The sequence below is a fragment of the Sprattus sprattus genome (assembly GCF_963457725.1).
Source record: "Sprattus sprattus genome assembly, chromosome: 12".
In the NCBI taxonomy this organism is placed as follows: Eukaryota; Metazoa; Chordata; class Actinopteri; order Clupeiformes; family Clupeidae; genus Sprattus; species Sprattus sprattus.
This window is the reverse complement of record NC_137910.1, coordinates 18,496,711-18,518,146: the sequence shown is the minus strand read 5'-3', so window position 1 is coordinate 18,518,146 and position 21,436 is coordinate 18,496,711. Positions and strand designations below refer to the sequence as shown.

At 43.7% G+C, this 21,436-nt stretch overlaps 1 protein-coding gene across 1 annotated transcript in view; it reads right to left on the bottom strand.

Moving 5' to 3' along the window:
• Positions 1-8,669: 8,669 nt before the first annotated feature.
• The window catches only part of akt3a (v-akt murine thymoma viral oncogene homolog 3a), a gene marked incomplete at its 3' end in the record, with an annotated part of 104,123 nt that continues 91,356 nt past the window's right edge, over positions 8,670-21,436 (bottom strand). Inside the window, exons 10-13 of the mRNA XM_080849302.1 lie at positions 10,510-10,724; positions 9,867-9,954; positions 9,215-9,317; positions 8,670-8,755 (exon numbers count right to left, since the gene is read on the bottom strand). Coding sequence (XP_080705428.1) covers positions 8,670-8,755; positions 9,215-9,317; positions 9,867-9,954; positions 10,510-10,724 — 492 coding nt within the window. The remainder of the gene's footprint in view (positions 8,756-9,214; positions 9,318-9,866; positions 9,955-10,509; positions 10,725-21,436) is intronic.

Sequence of the window (21,436 nt, the reverse complement as noted above, 5' to 3'; positions counted from 1 at the left end):
AAAAGTGACCTTTTGAGACATTTATTTTGGTTTTTACTTTTATTTTAGCTGGTTATTCTCATTCAGTTGTGTTTCAGAATAACAACGCAAACAGTTAAATTAACTAAGTATGGTGTTTCAGAATAAACAGTTTTATGTTGTTATTTTGACTAAGTGGTGTTTGAGAATAACCAAACCGTTTTGTTTTATAGTTCTAGTCAGTGCTGTGCTGTGACACTACTGAATGATTTAGCGAAATACCACTGACTTTCACACGCCTTTGGCTTCGTGCCTTAGCCGTCAGCTGAACCCCTGGAATAAGACTGAAGACCCAAGTGTGTCTTTAAGCCGACTGAGCTCCAAGTTTCTCTAAACTGTCATCTGGACAGGTTCAGAGTACATATTGTTTGTGTGTGTGTGTAAGGAATTGTGTGAGGCTAGTCAAACAGTTTCAGGTCCGATGCTCAGGATTGGAGGTTAGAGGCAGGGATAGGTTCCTCTGTACCCAGCTGGGGTGGCGTTGCTAGGGCACCGGCCTCTCCTGTAAAGAGGTCTCTGTGTGTGAGGCTGGTCCTCAACCATGCTCACACTTCAGACACTGGTAAAAGGTCTGAAGAACTCCCCCTGACCAGGCCAGTGCTATGCTCCGCTTTGAATGGAACAGTGCTACCACCATCATGGTATGATAGTTTCATTATAGCACAAGAATGCTTCTGGGAGATACAAACCTGCACTCAACAGGATCAGTTCTACACATATTTGTTGAGAATAAAACAGGCAATATTTTTTAAACTTTTCATAGAACCATTTTTGCTAAGTTTTGTATGCTCTTCTTCAGTACTGTAGTGTATTTTTTTTTTTAAATATGAGTTGAATTTTCAATGTGTAAAATATATGTACTTGCAGCTCTTTTTAGAAGTTTTACATACACTGATCTAAAGTTTATGTTTGGTCCCGTGTTTAATGAACTCAAATAAAACTTCCTATAATTTCTTCATGGTCACGAAAACCTTATTTCTGTCTAGTTCTGTAATTTCTTCACGCTCACAAAAAGCTTATTTCTCTCTAGTTCTGTGCACAAATTCATGTCTGTTGCCAGTCATGCAATATCTATAGTTTACTGCCTAATGCAATGATTTAATTCCTTACATTATATCCTTTTATATATGTATCTCCTTATATATAAATATATATCCTCATGTATAAATATATATCCTTATGTATAAATATATATCCTTATTTATAATTGTAGCTCATATCAACACGGAGGAGTACATTCATTTCAAATTATATGTATGTTAAGTAGCCACTAACATTATAACTGTAAATAACAATAATGACAATAGTTAGTAACAACTTAAATAGTGTACACATAGAATTAGAATACAATCTAAAATATAATCAATATGAAACATTTAATTATCTGTAATATAATAAGATGTTATAAAATAATCTAGCAGAGTAATGAAATGGGAAAGAAAACATGGCTCACAAAAGCAGACGGCAGATTGACATAGTGCTTTTATTTAAGCCATCTGTTGGAGGGGAGTCGATGTGCAGCCCCATCTTATACATTTACGTGTAAAAATACCAAGGATGTACAGTGTACAAAAAACAGTTCTCTTTCATGTCATCTTTTTTTTCTGTCTCTTGGTTTGAGTCGCATCCGTGTGAGTCCTATGGTTAAGGAAATAAATCCCCACTTCTTTCTTTTTTTTGCAGAGTAATACAGGTGTTTCTGTTTATAGTACTTTTGTTTTTTCTTGTGTTTTTTTCTTCTTTTCACTCCCTTCTGCATACATTCCTTAACCACAAGACTAGATCTTAACATGGACCTAATGACAGAGCTAGCAAGGTCAAGAAATGACACAAACTAAAGCTAGATGGACATAAAATTAATTAATTACAAGTCGTGTTTTTTTACTGTTTTTTTTTTTTTTTACTTCCTTTTTGAAGGAATGTCTCTTTTCTGTTTTTAAATAAATACTTTACAATTCATGCTCATTCATTACACACTATCAGGAGCAAGGTAACAAGAACAAAAATCTGTTGTAGACAGTACAAACAGTAGCAGCAAAGTGTGTCGGTTGAGGTGTAGAATCAGCTGGAGACCCTGCAGTTAGTAAGGATGCAACCCACATCATCACGGGACCACATATGGAAGGGTCCCTCCTCACTGAAACATGTTTCCTTCTTCTTTTTTTACGGGGAGAGGGGACTAGGGTGGGAGGGGTATGAGGAATGGCCTTTTTTTTCAGAGATCTGACCCTGATGGCCACCATCAAGGGCACACAAGAATTTGGTTCCAAGGAACACATCATACGCAGGTGGTTTGACAGACAAAGCTTTCTACGTTACGATTTCTTGGGTGTCCTTTGTTTCTCACATTTTGATGCCGACAAGTCCCCTTTCTTTGTGTGATTAAGCCGTTAGAATAGTGAGATTCGAGCGAATGCATGATTTCCGTTCTGACCTCTCGGGTGTGTCCAAACTTGTTATGTTGGCAGGCATCGACATGGAGTCCCACAGAGGGCTCGCCAGTACATGCTCTCCCACTTCCTCACTCCGACTGTAAGGCTGTATGCAAACGTCTGGGCATCCCTGAACATGTGCCACAATTATATGTTTAATCTTTTTTTTTTTTTTTTTTTAAACATTCATGAAATAAGTAACATTGCATTGACATTGGTAAAAGAGCTTGTATTTACTAATTTTATCTAAAAAAATAAATAACAAAATGCCATTATGTCACTTGACCAAGGGAGCTCAGACCTTTGCATACAACTGAACATATCAAATTCCCCCTCCCCACACACCCACTTTCCACAGCAATGCAAAAGGATTTCTTCCTTTATTCATACTTTACAAAAGAGAGAAGCATGATCTTCATGAAGGGAATCTGTGCTTTCAAGTTGTTTTCTTTTTTTTCCACACTTCTCGAAGCAGGGACAGTTTTCCATTACTTGCGGAGGTATACAAAAAAGATCAATGGAGCAGAAAAGGTGCTGCTGAAAAGAGAGGTTTGAAGCAGAATTTTGTTAAGCTATGGAGTCAAAAAAGTGTAGGATGGTGTATGACCGTGAGGCTTTGTCTACTTGCATATCCTTTCGATGCACACACGGCCATAAGAGAAATGTCCTCTGCATGTAAGAAAATGCCATCACAATGCTTGCCCAGAACTCCATCCACCGGTCTACGCTAACCATCAGCTGTAAATGTATACACATACCATATAAGAACGTCACATTATCATTTTCAGGTGAGCGGAAAGAACAATAGCTCGTCTTAATTTAGCCCAACCTAAGGTTCGAGCGATGTGTCTGCTTTTCTGTCCGACTTTGGGCAAAGACAAGCAGACAGAGGGCCGAAACTTTTATTAAGTGCTCCGTCAAAAATGGTGGGAATCAAGAATGCAGTTTACCACAAAAAAGTTAAATAAAATGTTAAGTGCCCAAAACATATCTTTATCTCCATGTTGAAATTCACAGTTGAAAAAAAAAAAAAGGACAGTATCCAGATCCTAACACAAAAACCAGAAAATAAGACATTTTCAAGTTACTCGTCAAACAAACCAGCATATATAAAACAGAAATAAACAAAATAAAACATAAAACACATAGACATACATTGTGTTCAGCAGTATAGTCCTATTAAATCATTGCTCCAAGTAGTTTCATTAAGCACTGATCCCACTCAAGCACGCGACAGGAGTGAACCTAAAGAAAGCTTCTGGAAGACGGTCAGTAACACCGAGTGAAATAGATCGAATGACCACAGTTGTTAGATCAGAGCTTCACTGAAACAGTGGGGGGTACGGGCGTCATGTCGCGGTGACAGATCCTGCCGTCCTACGCCAAACTCCGCTTTAACTGAAACGCACCAATCACCAATGTGCCGCTGGTGATGGCTGTAGCGATGACCGGGTTTCTTTACACCATTTTCCTGACACCAGCTCGACATACATTCTGTTCACTCTGGTGGGGGGTGGGGTGGTGGGTCGACTATAGATATGGAGAAGAATTGCACAAACAACTGTTGCCGCATCTCGCAACGTACCCTGTGTCTCCACAACAGTCATGTGCCAACACAGTGATAACGCAGACGGGGGAAGATGGGGCTACCTGTGTCTCTGGACGTAGCCCCTTATCGCCAGGAGGTTAGACTCACAAAACACTGTGTTTGAACTTGCAGTATTTCACAGCGTAGGACTGTGGCAGTTACAAGCTGCGAGGGCAACCATAGCCTTGGTAATGTACGATGCACCCCACTACTTACTCAGATGCAACCAGCAACAGGTACACAATCTGTGTGAATGTGTGTATGAGTATGTATGTATGTATGTATGTATGTATGTATGTATGTATGTATGTATGTATGTATGTGTGTGTGTGTGTGTGTGTGTGTGTGTGTGTGTGTGTGTGTGTGTTTTATATTAAGCTTTTAAGATGCAACCCTTGCAGACCGACTTGCACTTCCTCGCACTTCTGCCACCCACATTTCTCACTCTACATTCCCGTCAACGCACTAGTTATTGATCGACCTCCAATTTCGGGATGAGCCCATCTGTTTTCACCTCCGTTCGCCTGTCAAATCATGCATCTGGAACCATCTTTTTTTTTCTGAGACAAACAACACCTTACCGGCAGATCTGCAGACCCACATCTCAACGACTGTCACCTGCGTTCCCGTCCTTAACACCCAATTCAAATCCTTTACATCAAACCATCCACGACTTCCCGTGCCAGAGTCTACCACGCTAACACTCGAACACGCCATCATAACTAAGAGATGGTACAATAACGACTGTTAGCCTTTGAGTCAAAAGTGTCAGACAGTTTAGTACAGTGGATAGCCCCCTTTGTAGCAACAGCATGGACTTAACAGGATAAGTCTAAAAATAAACACAAACATTGATATGACTATCAAAAGTAAACTGCACACTAAAGCTTCTCTGTGGCGTGCGTGTGTTTCGTGTACAGCTGCACCCAAAACCTCCTGCAGTTCCACATCCCTCTCTACAATATGACTGACATTCCACTAGCATCTCCATGCGATGCTCACTTGGAGGTTAACAGAGTCTGACAATAAGACGAAAACTAAGTTCTGCAAAGCCGCATGGACGACCACCACACTCACTGACACACACACATGCATACTCACTCATACACACACACACCCCGACCCAAAAAATTCTCTGCATTTAACCTATTTTTCCTGTAAGGCACATGCTGTCCACACAAGCCAACAGCTGAAGAGCAAAAGAGACACAAGACTAAACCAACACAAATATCTGATCAACTACACCATAGAACACTTGAGGAAGAACAGACAGTATAACAGACTTCACTTCTTGTTGCCTCAGACTAAGTATCGATAGATCCCACCCTTATCCTCAACTCACACTTAGCCATATGCACTCCTTAAAAACACTTAAGTGCTTTTTACCTAACGCGACACAGTGCCTAAGTTCCATGTTTCGTATGACGACGTGACATGGTTTAAAGTGGTCTAAAGTCACCTCAGCTTGGGACGCACTCAACTGGACACCTACGGAAATCATGTCCACTTCTCCTGACCTAGACTCTCCTCAATCAGGGCAGAATGCCTGAAAGACTGGGCGACGTAATGCTTTTCTGGATCCAGAAACAGTTGGTTCTCTCAGGACTATGCTGCTAGCTACAGCTCCCAGTGTCGAACCAAGCATAACATTGCATTTGCTTTTTTTTTTTTTTTTTTTTTACTGTTTCACATTTCTCTTTATGTTACTACAACAGCTCCCTTCTAGCCATGCTTCCTTTGACTTTGCTACGCATTAGGCTCGGATAATTCCTAAAGGATGCTTTTGTTAACGCATGTCTGACGTATTCTAGACAGGGCATGAAAATGCCTTCTGTGTTTAAACAAAATAAACATTGCGGGTGAACTCAGTTGGGGTGAAAAGTTCAATTTGGTCAATTTTATACTCATATTAATATTCTGACCATATCAAACATAGTATGCTGTTCTCAGCCTGCGTAAGCACGTGTTTTCACACGAAGACGATTCTATGAAAAGCAATGAAGTAAGAGCCATGCAGTGGGTTCATCAGTTATTAAAAAAGAATGCCATCAGTGTGTCCGGATACCGTACAGTACATTACTCTTCAGTACCACGCTCACTTCAACACAAAGCCGCTTCAGCAGCCCTTACAAAAGTACTACATCAGCTGTATCTTCCATCTTCTATGCCTCATATAGTCCCCATCACTGGGGAACACTTCCACGGCAGACCTAGACCAGATCCACGGCAGACTTAGACCAGATCCACGGCAGACTTAGACCAGATCAACGGCAGACTAAGACCAGATCCACGGCAGACCTAGACCAGATCTGGGCAAGAGTTTGGCTGCTATTTGGGACTGTACCTCATGTAGACAAGACAGCCATGTGAAATAAAACACACTCACATGCACACACACATGACCTAAAAAAACAACAACAACAACAAAAAAACAACAAAATAACACACAACGTAGTACCACGAGACGGAAGTAGACCACTGACTAACTTTCTTTTCAGTTAGAGCTTTTCATTGTTCTTGACATCATTATATTTTGGTATGAGACGATAGGAAAATAAATTTTAATTCAAACAAATCAAAATCAAAAGGCCTTTGTCATTGCCCCGTCTACATTCTTAAGCCATTTTTGAGGTGCCATTTTAATCCAGACAAAAGACTGGATTATACTCCTAACAATAGTAGTAGGAAAAAAAATAATGGTAATAATAATAATAATAATACAAACAGTTCAACAACAAATAAATTAAACAATCTGAATTTTTTACGAAACAAAAATATCCCCCTTGGTCTTAAAAAGAAAATAATATTTTTCCCTCCCCTGCCCTCATTGGTCCCCCATCTTCTATCAGCCTTGTGAGAGCCAAGCTGCACAACAAGCTAGTCATATCCTGTGATTGCACTTTTTAGCATTGTAGGAGGAGCTATTCCCTTCAGTCCACCCATATCTGATTAGCCCCTCCCTCTGTGGAAAAGTGCCATCATTCTAAACGGCTCCGAACGTTGCCTTTGTCATTCACATTTGTCTGTTTGTATGTGATGCAATATGGAATACTGTTTTACATCGTCTGACTACTAATACAATGACAGGAAAAAGAGTTTCTTGCAATGATATGTCAAAAATAAAGCCTTGCATATTTACATACTGTCTTTTAAGGGCTAAGTTATGCCATCTGTAACTGACTTGTTTCGGAGGCCTCGTACCTGGATTCTGTCTGTCTGTCTGTCTGTCTGTCTGTCTGTCTGTCTGTCTGTCTGTCTGTCTGTCTGTCTGTCTGTCTGTCTGTCTGTCTGTCTGTCTGTCTGTCTGTCTGTCTGTCTGTCTGTCTGTCTGTCTGTCTGTCTGTCTGTCTGTCTGTCTGTCTGTCTGTCTGTCTGTCTGTTCGCCTGGTGAAGAATCCTGGGAAACGGAACCCTGGATAGAACCGAACCTTGAGTGCCATGGAAAGGTAAGGCATTGCTTGGATTCACAGGATTGCCACTGAAACACCACATGGTTTCTCAGATGCCCGCTTCATAGCTCTGCATATAGACTGTAACAAAATAAATGTCTCTGTCTACAGAATATCAGAGACTACTACTTTTTTTTCTGTGTTTGAGAGTAAAAGAGAAGTACGGAACAGAACTTCCTAAGAACTACACCGTTGAGTTAACCCATGTGGTTGAGCAGAGCCACAGGCGACTGAAATAAAAAGACGTTGGTAAGAATCCTGTTTTCCATGAGGGACGACAGGTCAGGTTTTGAGGCGTCTAGAGTTAGTGGCATGAGTACGGGCACCCCGAGTAAAGCTGCTGTACCTGTTACTTGAGTTGTCTGCAGACAAAAAGAGAGGTTTGTTTGTTTTTCTTCTTTTTTTGTGTGTGTGTGTGTTTGTTTTCTTTTTCATCTGCGTAGCCTGAGCGATCCGTTTCTGGCAGTTTCTAAATTCTCTACACTACAAAGCTAACGGCTACTAGCTAGAGCTAACCTAAGACAGGAAGGTCAAGGGGTGGGGCTGTACCCAGGAGTCAGATGACTCTGGGGCTGAGTTAGCGGTGTTCTAGGCTGGTTCTAGGAGGGGAGGAGGGGGGATGGAGTGGAGTGGAGTGTGTAATCTCATGGGGGCAGCAGTGTGACCTGCACCCGGCGAAACCTCCTGTGAATCTGAAGCCAGATGCCCCTCACCTTTCCATGAGGGAGACGAGGAGCGTAAGGCAGTTCCTTCCTTCTGTTCGTTTTCCGCTAAGACGTGGAAAGCCAAGGGCTTGACCGTATAAGCTTACTGTGCAAGAAACAAAACCAAAGAAACTAGCGAACAAACCAAAGAAACTCACTGTAGAAACATACTACGTTGCACACTAACCCGGGAACAAAACAAAGAAAAAGGATAACACTAGGACAAAACTAAACCATAGTTTACCAGTCCACCAGTGCAACCAAAAGCGGCAAGGAGTCCTTTAGCCCAGACTTGTACCCAAAACACACAGCCAAGGAGGGTCATGACACTCTAGGTCAACCCAGTGTGTGAAAGAAATCAAATGAGAGGAAGGGGGGAGAGAGAGAGCGATAGAGAGAGGTTGGTTAGGTGCTGATGGTCCAGTGGTAACCTTGGTACCCATATATGAGGAATGGGTGATGCTCCACCGTACGGAACTCACTCCCGCCCACTGGCAGAGTAGGAGAATTGTGGGAAATGTGGTCTTCGCTCGTTATCCATACAATCCATGCCATCTTCGTCATCTGTGGGGGCAAGAGGAAAAGAACATAAGCACATAGCGACCGAGAGAAAAAGAACATAAGCACATAGCGACCGAGAGGAAAAGAACATAAGCACATAGCGACCTGTTTACAATACCTCAAACTAATAGAAACAGCTATAATACATATCACATCTCATTCAGAAAGGGAATATTATAATCAAGCCTTAAATACAGAAGATCTTTCTCTATGATGCTTCATATACAGCCATGATTTAATAGGGAGTCACCACACTTTCCAAAACATGCCAAATTAAAATTAAATGATTTCTCACTTCTTCAGTAATTTTTTTTCTTTTTACATACCTACATTTTTGTATAACACGCATGAGCATACACACAGCATAGCAATCCTGTTAAAGAATGGGAACACGGAACAAAAGACCAAGCTGGTGCAAACATATACTCAAGACAAAGAAGGAGAGAGAGGAGTGGGACTCACATTTTTCAGGGGGAGTTATTGTAATCGTCTGTGCAGTGAACTCCTCGTCAAAATACCTAGTATCCGTCTCGGATGACACCTGAGGCTTGAAGGGAGGTATCAACTACGGAAGAAAGTGTGTGTGTGTGTGGGGGGGGGGGTGTGAGAGGGGTTTGGGGGGGTGGTGAGAGTAGTTATGAGGCGATGACACAACACCTGTTTTCCGCTGGGGTGATGGAGACCTGGGGTCTCACTGCAGGGCCACTGTTTACACCCCACCCCCCACCCCCCCAAAACTGAGTGTGTTTGTCTGTGTCTGTGTCTGTGTGTAAGAATAAACATAACACACTGAAGACACCACAACATACTCAAACACACTTACAAAGTGACATACACACCACACACACACAAGTTAGCACTGTGTTTATTTAAAAGTCATACTGCATATAGTCACATATGCTCAATCTTTTCAACCTCTCCTTCCATGTTACTGTCTCTTTGGAGAAAGACATGCCATTATATTGAGATTCCTACATTACACAATATGATGTATACTAATGTAATAATTATAATACAAATACTCTCACTATTTTCAAAACAAAACCTCATTCAGGAATGTCTTTTTGAGAAATAATGGAGCTCCTCACCCAACTGCCATGGTTGAGAGACTCACCTTCTTATCATAAACGTCCTGCCAGTCGATCCCCGTGAAGAAGCTGTGTCGCATGATCTCTTTAGCATCGTCTGGACCGCCTCCAAGTCTGCACACAAACACAAACATGAAAAACAAACATCATAGAAGGAGGAAACAAAACAATAAACAATCCAATAAAACCATCAACGGCCTGAGAGTTTGTGCATCTTTGTTAAGTAACACCTGTTGAGGTATAGAACGCATATGAAGAGAAGAGGATCCCTCAGTTCATTCAGTCATGAAAACAAGCTCAGAGAAGAATCAGAAGGAAGTTTGTGTGTGTGTGTGTGTTTGTGTGTGTGTGTGTGTGAGTGTGAGTGTGAGTGTGAGTGTGAGTGTGAGTGTGTGAGTGTGGTGCTGTACTGAGGGACCGCACATCCGGTGTGTATGTATAAGGGTTCTTCAAGGAGTGTAATGATGCCCTTGCGTGTGTGCATGTGTGTATGGGATTGTATCTTGTGTGTATGCGTATCTATCACCAAACAGCTTGCATATCTAATTATGTTTCAGTCACTTCCACTGGGGTTTCTAAACTTGAGTTCACACTGCTGGTAGATGTGTAGTGTGTTAAAGAGGTCCTTTTAGCCTGTGTTAGCATGTTAGCATTAGCGGCTGATCCTACCGCTTGTTGGGGTCTTTGATGAGCAGCCCAGAGAGCAGAGATTTGGCGTCGGAGGAGAGGGTCCGTGGGAACTTGATGTCCTCCATCAGGATGAGCTCAAACAGCTTCTCATGGTCCTGGTTGTAGAAGGGCAGCCGGCCGCACATCATTTCGTACATGACCACGCCCAGACCCCACCAGTCAACCGCACGGCCGTAGTCATTATCCTCCAGTACCTGAGGAGACACACACACACACACACACACACACACATGTTACACACTCACTACACACACATAATCTCGTACATGACCACGCCCAGTCCCCACAAAGTCATTATCCTCCAGCACTTGAAAAGAAACACACACGTTACACATTGATTACACACACACAAACACACACACACACACAATCTCGTACATGACCACACCCAGACCCCACCAGTCAACCATACAGCTATAACAAATTCCGTTAATTAAAACAGAAACTCGTCACATTTTGTTGTTATTCTTTTTTATCGGGAAATCAATGTTAAACGCCAATAGGCTAAAGAGACGCAACAGAAACGCATACACCGCATTCATATAATAAATATATAGTCTGTGTTCGATGTCATGCGTGTGTGGTTATTTATACAACAAATGAACAAAACAATAATGATCCGTGATCAAGTCCAAAGTGAATCAGAGTCTCGCAAGGCCGCAGTGTCGGCCTGTTTCCGCGATTGTCTGTACAATGTATCCCAACAAAACAGTCTCTGATTGTAATCCAAAGAAGTAAAACAGTCCGTCTCCAAATCAAAAATAGCAATGCATTGCGCAGAAAAAACCAGGAACAAAATTACCGCTTTGCTCACCAGATCCCGAGCTGAGTAAATCCTTCTGAATTCTTGTACTCCTATATGTCTCACTTTGTGGATCGGTCCAGAGCAAACAGTTGGTGGAATGTATTAAATAAACATACACATAAACAAAAAGATCGCTATAACAACTGGCATTTGCTGTCTAAGTCGTAATGATTTCTAACTTAGCTTGCCGCCACTTCCCCATTCAAACTCCACCGTGAGAATAAACAAAACCTCCCCGTTTTGTGCGTTCACCCCCCTCTACAACCCAGGTGCGTACCTATTTAAAGGGATAGGCCTACACATAAGGAGGCTAAGTAATCGCTAAAAATACTGTCCCATACATATTTAAGTCAGTGGGATAATATACAGTAAACATAGCATAGGGCCAGACAATGTATTATTCCTAGCTCTCATATGTCAAATGCCTATGAGCCTATATGGCTCTTTTTTCAGCATCTATGTTTGACAGACACTCATTATTATGTGAACATCACATAGTCCCCACCCCCAGTCTATGCCTAGCGGGAGCTGAAATATGGCCTGAGATTCACAACATTCACTGTGTCTTCCCTCCTAGATTGGTCTTCCCATCTGACTTTATAGTTAATGGGCCCCAACTTTTTCATCACTACAGCTGGACCAGACCATTTTGGCGCAAGCTTGGATGAAAATTTTGCTGCTGCATTAGAGAGATGATGAGCTTTGACCCAGACCAGGTCTCCATCAGAGAATTGCGCATTTCTCCTGTGGATATTATAATACCTGGCTTGTCTGGCTTTGGCCGCATTCACTCTCCTACTGACCTCTTCTGCTAGCTTCTGTTGTCTTTCCATCACAGAGTAGGCTGGCTGTTCTGGAGATGGCATTGGGGATTTGGTGATGAGCCTTTCCAGTGGTCCTTTCAGGCTCCTCCCAATCGCCAGTTGAGCTGGTGTTGTCCCGGTGGTGTCATGCACGGCCGTGTTTATGGCAAACCTAAACTCGGGCAACCAGCGATCCCACTCTCTGTGATTATTGCCAACATACGAGGCCATCATTGTCTTGAGGGTCCTATTGACCCGCTCTGTTAAATTGGTCTGTGGGTGGTAGCTGGTGGTCAATTTCTGAGTGACACCCCAATTCTTACAGAGATCTGCCAGCAGATTACTGGTGAACTGGGGTCCTCTGTCTGACAGTAAGTATTTGGGTACGCCCCAACGCAGAAACACATCATCTTTGATGATCCGGCACAGCTTGGGCGAGGTACTGTCTCTCAAAGGGAACAATTCCACCCACTTGGTATAGTAATCCACTATTACTAAAAGGACAGTGTTCCGTTGCTTGGTGATCGGCAAGGGTCCCATGTAATCAATCCCCAGCATGTAGTTTGGCTCTTCTACGACTGTGGTTTGAAGAAGTCCTGCTGGCTTTTGGTTGGATGGTTTATATTGCTGACAAGTTTGGCAATTCTTAATGTAGGACCACACATCTTTTCGGATGGAGGGCCACCAAGCAACGTCCATGATTTTCAGCAATGTCTTCATCCGGCCCAAATGCCCTCCTAATGGATTATCATGGTAGTATCCAAGAAAGTCATTCACCATAGACTTAGGCACAGCTAATTGGTATTTGGCTCCACCCTCGGTACTGGGAAGCCGTCGATATAATACACCCTGGTGTTCTTCAAAACCGATCCGATCAGTTCTGTCATCGGAGTCAGTCACTGGCCTGAGGCTTGTGAGGTCATCATCCTTGGCTTGGGCTTGGGAAATCTCCCCCATAGAGCTTGGTATGTCGGCCCAGATCTTCGCCTTGGTGACGGACACACATGGTGCCATTAAGCCTGGTGGAGGTGTTATCGCCCGGGATAAGGCATCTGGGACCATGTTCAAACATCCCTTCCTATAGAAGACGGTGAAATTGAACTGTTGCAACCGCAAGATCCATCTGGTGAGCCGAGAACTTGTTTTCGGGCAATTGAAGGCCCAGGAGAGGGCAGCATGGTCAGTATAGACCTCAAACTTAACTCCCTCCAAGTAATGCCTCCACTTCTCCACAGCCCAGACAACAGCGAGACATTCCTTCTCAGAGGTGGAGTAGTTGCATTCTGCCCCTCTGATACCTCTAGAGGCATATGCAATCACTTTTTCTCCCTCTGGTCTTCTCTGTGTCAGGACAGCTCCCAATCCTAGGTCACTGGCATCTGTATGCACCTGGAAGGTTATACGGTGGTCTGGCTGAGCAAGTACAGGAGGCATCCTCAAAGCATCCTTCAGTTGCTCCACGGCTGTTTCGCATTCAGGTGTCCATTTCCATTCCACCCCTTTCCGTTTCAACCTATTTAATGGTGCTGCAAGGTTTGCAAAGTTAGGAATGAACTTGTGGTACCATCCTGCAAGGCCAAGGAATCTCTGCAAAGACTTAAGATTAGTTGGTGTAGGGTAATCCGTCACAGCCGATGTCTTTGCTGGATCAATCTCTACTCCTTTTGAAGAGATCACATGGCCCAAGAAAGTAATCTGGTCTTGAAAGAAATGACACTTGGCCATATTCAAGGAAAGGTTGGCAGCATGAAGCCTTGCAAAGACTGCCTCAAGGTCCCTCAGGTGCTGTTCATGGCTTGGAGAGAATATAATTATGTCATCAATGTAGACAAAACAACTAGAACCTCTTAAGTTGCCTAACACACGCTCCATCAGACGCTGGAAAGTGGCACCAGCATTCCGCAAACCGAAAGGCATGGAGCGAAACTGGAATAGCCCCAAAGGGGTGACGACAGCAGTTTTCGCCTTGTCTTCTTCTGCCATTGCCACTTGCCAGTATCCTGATTGAAGATCAAGTGAGCTAAAGCAGGTGGCGCCATGCAAGGATTCAATGATCTCGTGAATCAGAGGCATTGGGTAGGCATCTTGCAGAGTCTTGGCATTCAGACGCCGATAGTCCACACAGAACCTATATTCTCCTGTAGGTTTAGCCACTAGAACTACTGGTGATGCCCAAGCTGATGAGGATGGTTCAATGATTTGGTCTTGTAACATTTTTTTAATGTGCTCTTGAATGATATCCTTCTTAAAAGGTGAAACCCTGTAAGCCGGACTCCGCACCGGCATTTGGTCTGTGGTTGGAATCCGGTGCTCTTCCAGGGTAGTTCTTCCCAGCTGGCTTGAACACACTGTTGCCCACTTCCTGGCTAGAGGAAGCATCTCAGCTGGTAGATTCCTCTCGTCCCGCTCATGGGAAGATCCTTGAGACTCAGGCATTACAGGCTTTTGGATTGACACAGCCATGTATAATCCAGTGTTGGCCTTTTTCCAGGTGAGGGTTTCTTTATTGTGGGGTAGGAAGGGGAAGTATTGGTACCTGTTGTGAACCACGTCCCGCACTCCGTACTCATTTTCTCCCAGATGAAGGTGTGTGTGGGTTTTGGTAAGGAAGTCTAGCCCCAAAATCAAGGCAAAAGCTAGGTTCTTGTCATCCATGATATAGGTCTCCAGTGACCAGCAAGTATCATGCCAGACATACGTTAATTTAGCTTTCCCCAGTGGAGCATGCACCTTTCCATCTGCAAGCACAAAGGACTGATTAGAACAGGGTTCAAGAGTCTCTCTTTCTCGCACAATCTGTTTCCAGAGCTGTTGAGTCATTAAAGAGTAAGTGCAGCCAGTGTCAAAAATTGCTTCACCCTTTAAGCCGCGCACCTCAATGGGCACTACCAGTATTGTAAGATCCTCCCCTTTAGTCATCTTATGCCTAACTTTAGTGTCCACTACTGACACCTGCAGGCTGACCTTGGGTGTAGGACCTTTTCTCTGTGTCCTTTCTGAGGATGGCTGCTCCTGCACCTTCTTCCAGTAGCCTTTGGTCGACGCCCAGTCTTTTTCCACCATTGATCCAACTCTAACTAATTGGTCTACCGTGGTGACTGTACCTCTCAGACTAGTGGCTAGCTTGGGATTGCAGTTGTTAAGTATTCTTCTGACCACATCACTCTCATCAATGTTTGGCTTCCACTTTAGACATAATGCTCGATAGTCATAGGCAAAATCTCTCAAACATTGTTCTGGGTCTTGGACCATGGTTCTGAGTTTCTCTTCTATTTCCGTTTGGTAATCCCCAGAGAGAAATGCACCAAGAAAGGCTTCCCTGAATTCAGCCCAATTGGTCACTTTCTTTCTTTCCGCCATCCACCAACTATGTGCAGGCCCTTCTAAGATAGTGCCTAGTGTGCCTGTCAGTTCACCATCGGTCATGGGTCTTAAGGTCAAAAAGTTCTCGCACTTCTCAATAAAGTTTAACACATCACTTGTGTCCCTCGAATCTTTAAATCTGGGGAAATCAATTTTAACAGGAAGTCTTTGTGCTACACTGGAGACAGATGATTGATCAAAAGCAGAACGAGCTAGTGGAGAGCTATGCCGAATGGAGCAGGTTTTTATCTTGCTGAGTTGTGCTTCCCACTGCACATCTCGTCGTTGGAGACAATTCACAATTGCTTTATCAAGTGCATCCATTGACTTTTGTACATTGCTTTCCATCTCAAGAAACCTGGCATCTACATAGTGCCTGAAACCTTCTTCTCTTGTTAGAGCGCCCTCTACTGATCCTCTAAAATCTGCCTCCAAGGATTTAATCTTTTCCCCAGTTTCAGTTAAGTTCGCTTGCAATCCTTCCAGCAGTGTATCATGCATCTTCTCTGCAACCACTTCTTCGTCATCATCAACCACCTCTTCGTCATCATCCACATAGAGTTCACTTATCAAAGAGGCCACCTCTGCTACAGGATCTCTAAATGTAATAAAATCTCCTTGGGCAGGGGTAGGAGGGTTATACCCGTCAAGTATCTCTGCTTCTTCCTGACTCATGTTTACTAAAGTAATTACCTATAGCCTACACACCAATCTGAATAAATGTAAGCTATGTTTTCAATAATTTCCCCAATACAAAACTCAAATGAAAAAGATTTCACAAAACAAATATACACCGTGCTTGTTCACAACATGGCATTTCATCAATATACAAGATTAAACAAATAACAAAACTTCGAGAGTCTAACTCTCTATTATTTGGACAAACCTCACTCTGGGTATAAACACGCACTCACCTGGCATAAACCAGGAAACAACGAGTGCTTCAAACAAACAAACAAAAAACACCAGCAGCCTGGATTTAGAAAACAGATAAATAGCCACAATTACTGCAGTTTCTTAGCCTAAATATTTTGCGTTGTTAACACCCGATATCCCCGTACTGGCCACCATATATAACAAATTCCGTTAATTAAAACAGAAACTCGTCACATTTTGTTGTTATTCTTTTTTATCGGGAAATCAATGTTAAACGCCAATAGGCTAAAGAGACGCAACAGAAACGCATACACCGCATTCATATAATAAATATATAGTCTGTGTTCGATGTCATGCGTGTGTGGTTATTTATACAACAAATGAACAAAACAATAATGATCCGTGATCAAGTCCAAAGTGAATCAGAGTCTCGCAAGGCCGCAGTGTCGGCCTGTTTCCGCGATTGTCTGTACAATGTATCCCAACAAAACAGTCTCTGATTGTAATCCAAAGAAGTAAAACAGTCCGTCTCCAAATCAAAAATAGCAATGCATTGCGCAGAAAAAACCAGGAACAAAATTACCGCTTTGCTCACCAGATCCCGAGCTGAGTAAATCCTTCTGAATTCTTGTACTCCTATATGTCTCACTTTGTGGATCGGTCCAGAGCAAACAGTTGGTGGAATGTATTAAATAAACATACACATAAACAAAAAGATCGCTATAACAACTGGCATTTGCTGTCTAAGTCGTAATGATTTCTAACTTAGCTTGCCGCCACTTCCCCATTCAAACTCCACCGTGAGAATAAACAAAACCTCCCCGTTTTGTGCGTTCACCCCCCTCTACAACCCAGGTGCGTACCTATTTAAAGGGATAGGCCTACACATAAGGAGGCTAAGTAATCGCTAAAAATACTGTCCCATACATATTTAAGTCAGTGGGATAATATACAGTAAACATAGCATAGGGCCAGACAATGTATTATTCCTAGCTCTCATATGTCAAATGCCTATGAGCCTATATGGCTCTTTTTTCAGCATCTATGTTTGACAGACACTCATTATTATGTGAACATCACACAGCCATGGTATTTTCAAAATACTATTTTGTCCTACGTGATGAGAGATGGGTGGACACGTTACACAGACATAAATAAATAAGTCATCTATCTCACAGTATGAATGTAATTTTGTTTAACAAAAAGAGCATTGCCATTGTGTTTATTACACCGGTGAATTAACAGAGAATGTATGGGGGACCCACCAGCACTATAGAGATTACAGTGAATGTTTTGCCACCCTCAATGTGAGAAGTCAACACAGTAGCCTATCCAGATGTTTTGCCACCCCTTAATGTGAGAAGTCAACAGAGTAGCCTATCCAGATGTTTTGCCACTGTTAATGTGAGAAGTCAACACAGTAGCCTATCCAGATGTTTTGCCACCCCTTAATGTGAGAAGTCAACATAGTAGCCTATCCAGATGTTTTACCACCGTTAATATGAGAAGTCAACACAGTAGACTATCCAGATGTTTTTTCCACCCTTAATGGAAACACAGCAGAAGTAGCTCTTCCCTGATGAGAAGGGGAACACAACCTCACGCCACTGTCTCCTTTCCAACCGCTCCACCTGATTCACTGAACCAGTTCCACAAACCCTCCATTCAGGACCTTTGTACCCAAACCAGCCGCTTTCGCACAGAACAAAGAAACGAAAACATGCTTCTGGCTACAGCACCAAGGAAAAGGCAATCCTGCCCACTATGCCAAATCAGATGTCTCTCGGCTGCCAGCCACAGTGAACTGGAGAAGTTTCTGGAAACGGGAGACAAGCGAGGTGCGTGGGTCAGGGGGTCCAGCGGACGTGGGATAGGGGACGCTTGGCAGCCCAGGCACAGAAACATCACCACTGTTGCTGTTTCAAAGCACAGGCACTACCTGACACACACACACACACACACACTTGACACCTTTCTGAGAGAACGCGCTCCTAATTGGTGTGTCTATTTAATGACAGGCGCCACTGGCTGGGGGCCAGTTGTAAGCATATGCTCCCAACCTTGCAGAGAACTACAACGCACCGTCTCTGATCTAAACAGCACACAAAGACCTGGGGTAGATAGTCACAACAACCCATACCCACCATTAAACATGCACACACACACATGCACACACACACACAAACACCCACACACACTCACAACACTGATGCAAACACTGCACATAGACAAACAGCACACTGAATCATATATATGCACACCACCGCACACAGACACACATACCACAAAGACACATACAAATTTGCCAACACACCAAACACATGAAACATAAACATGCACACACACACACACCAAACACATGAAACATAAACATGCATGCACACACATATTGTGATTCTTTCTGTTGTTTTCCCTCTAATGACCATATTATTCTGGGCAAAAGAACCAAATCCCCAACGAAACTCACTGCAACTAATTCTGTTTGGGAGACTGTCCAATTTCCAGACCGTCCCCAGAATTTTCAGATAGGCAACGACACAAATAAATCACTTTCAAACTTTGGAAACATTCTCACGCACATGCATACGCACGAACACACACACACACACACACACACACACACACACACACACACACAGTCCTACTACGGTGCAGTAGTTTGCTGGACAGAGTGTGGTGAGGTTTGGAAGAAAACTCCCACGATCTATTGACTGTTTTTTTTTTAGTGTGGCGCTGGAGGGGTTGCAACTGGCTCGCAAGCAGAGAAATCTGCTTTTCAAATCACACAAGCACCGGGAGACAAAGGTAGGCCAGATGGACCACATGCGCTTCCCTCATCACTAAACTAAACAAGTCGGAGAGCCGCAACTAATCACCTGAAGCTATTTAAGTACTACGTGCTATCACACACACAACATACACCACACATTCACACTAAATACAGCAGCAGCCAGTTTAGTTTGGCACCATACAAGTTGTTGTGTGTGTTTCTGTGTGTGTGTGTGTGTGGGTTTCAGTGTGTGTGTGTGTGTGTGTGTGTGTTTATCTGTGTGTGTATGTGCAAACAGGTTTGCATTAGTATGTGCATTTAGAAGAGTGAGTTTGTATGGGTGTGTGTTAGGGGTGGAGGGTTCATGTGGGCTAAGGGTTTATTTAGGGAGCGTGTACACACGGGCGAATGTGCGAGGAGTGTGTGTGAATGTGTGTGTGTGCAACTGCATGTCTCTGAGGGTGTGTTTGCACCAGAGTAATTACATCTCTCTCTCCCTCTCTCTCTCTCTCTCTCTCTCTCTCTCTCTCTATAAGGGTTCATGCAGTGTTTGTACATGACCATATACATAGTGTACATAGAGTGTGATGAATGTCATACAGTGTGTGTGTCTTCTGAGAGACAGAGCGTGTGTGTGTGTGTGTGTGTGTGTGTGTGTGTGTGTGTGTGTGTGTGTGTGTGTGTGCGCAGTGGCAGCGCGGCGAGCAGCTCGGACGCAGGCGGGGATGCGATTAGCACACACGCTGCCAGTTGGGGAGCTCCCTGTTCCAGCGCCACAGGCTGAGGGGGCCCTGCAGGGGAGGAAGCGGCCCCCACTCCCAGAGCCATGTGGCCAGGCTGCTGCTCCCAGAACTGGGCCCTTGGCAAGGCTGGCCCGCACCGGACGGGCTGGGCTGGGCTGGGGAGGAGAGGAGGAAGAGAGAGAGAGAAAGAAAGAGGAGGAGGAGGAGGAGGAGAGAGAGAGGAGGAGGACATAATGGGAGGAGAGGAGAGAGAGAGAGAGAAAAGGATGAGAGAGAGAGGGAAGATAGGAGAGAGAGGGGAGGGGAGAGAGAGAGGGAGGAAAGGAGGAGAGAGAATGGAGGAGAGAATGGGAGGAGAGAGAGGGAGAAGAGGAGGAAGGAGAGGATGAAGGTGGGTTGTAAATAAAGGAGAGAAGAAAGAGGAAGAAAAGTGACAGGGATAGAGACAGAGGAAGATAGAGAGAGGACTAAGAGTGAAGGATAGAGAGGGAGGAAAGAAAAAAAGTGACAGAAATAGGGGCAGATAAATGGATAGTGCTTTATTGAGAGAGAGAGAGAGATTAAGGCTAGGAGTAAGAGAGAGGGATAGAGAGACATGGAAATCCAGTGAGAAATGGAGAGAGAGGGAGAGAGACAGAGATGGAGTGAAAGAGACATGGAGAGAGAGATGAACAGAGAGGAATAGAGAGAGAGAGTGGAAGAGCAAGGGATGGAGGGATAGAGAGATGGGGAGGGAGTTGCCCAGCGGGGCAGAGGAACAGGCAGCTCTGCCCTGCTTATCCCATGTTGGCTTAGGTACATGCACACACACATAAACTCACACACACACACACACACACACACACACACACACACACACATATATATCTACACCCATACACCCCTAAACACACACACCTACAAACCCATATACACCTACACATATACACAACACACGCATACACCCAGCACACTGTACACAACCCCCTCACACAACAAGCCATAGCACACAGCAAACTCACCTCACAACAGGCATCAACACCCAGTCCCCTCGCCAAGACATACTTATACCCAAATACACAAAGGCATCCATCACAGCACCCACATAGACTCACAAGCAAACCCACACACACCCACACACACACACACGCACATGAAAATCCCTCTACATACACAACAAATACTGCACACATCTGCAGGGATGGAACCTACTCACAATTTCTTATACATATATTCACACACACACACACACACACAGACACAGAAACACACACGCAAGCCTCTTGTAACCTCTTTGAAACCCTTGTGAGACCTACAACATACAGCCTTTGAAAAACACTCAGCTTGGATGAAAGGTTTCACCACATATGGCTTCCTATTCTTAGTTTATTTAAGTAGTACATTATCGAGGACTGAATGCAGGTGATGATGTCTAATCAGCTTTACGTATACCCAGAGAAATAATCCTGCTGAGATCTGACTGTTCTTTAGTGAAGTGTGATGCTCCTCATTTCTTTATTCCTTCTTGTTATGCACTCCCATCCAAAAGCCCTTTCATACACGCATC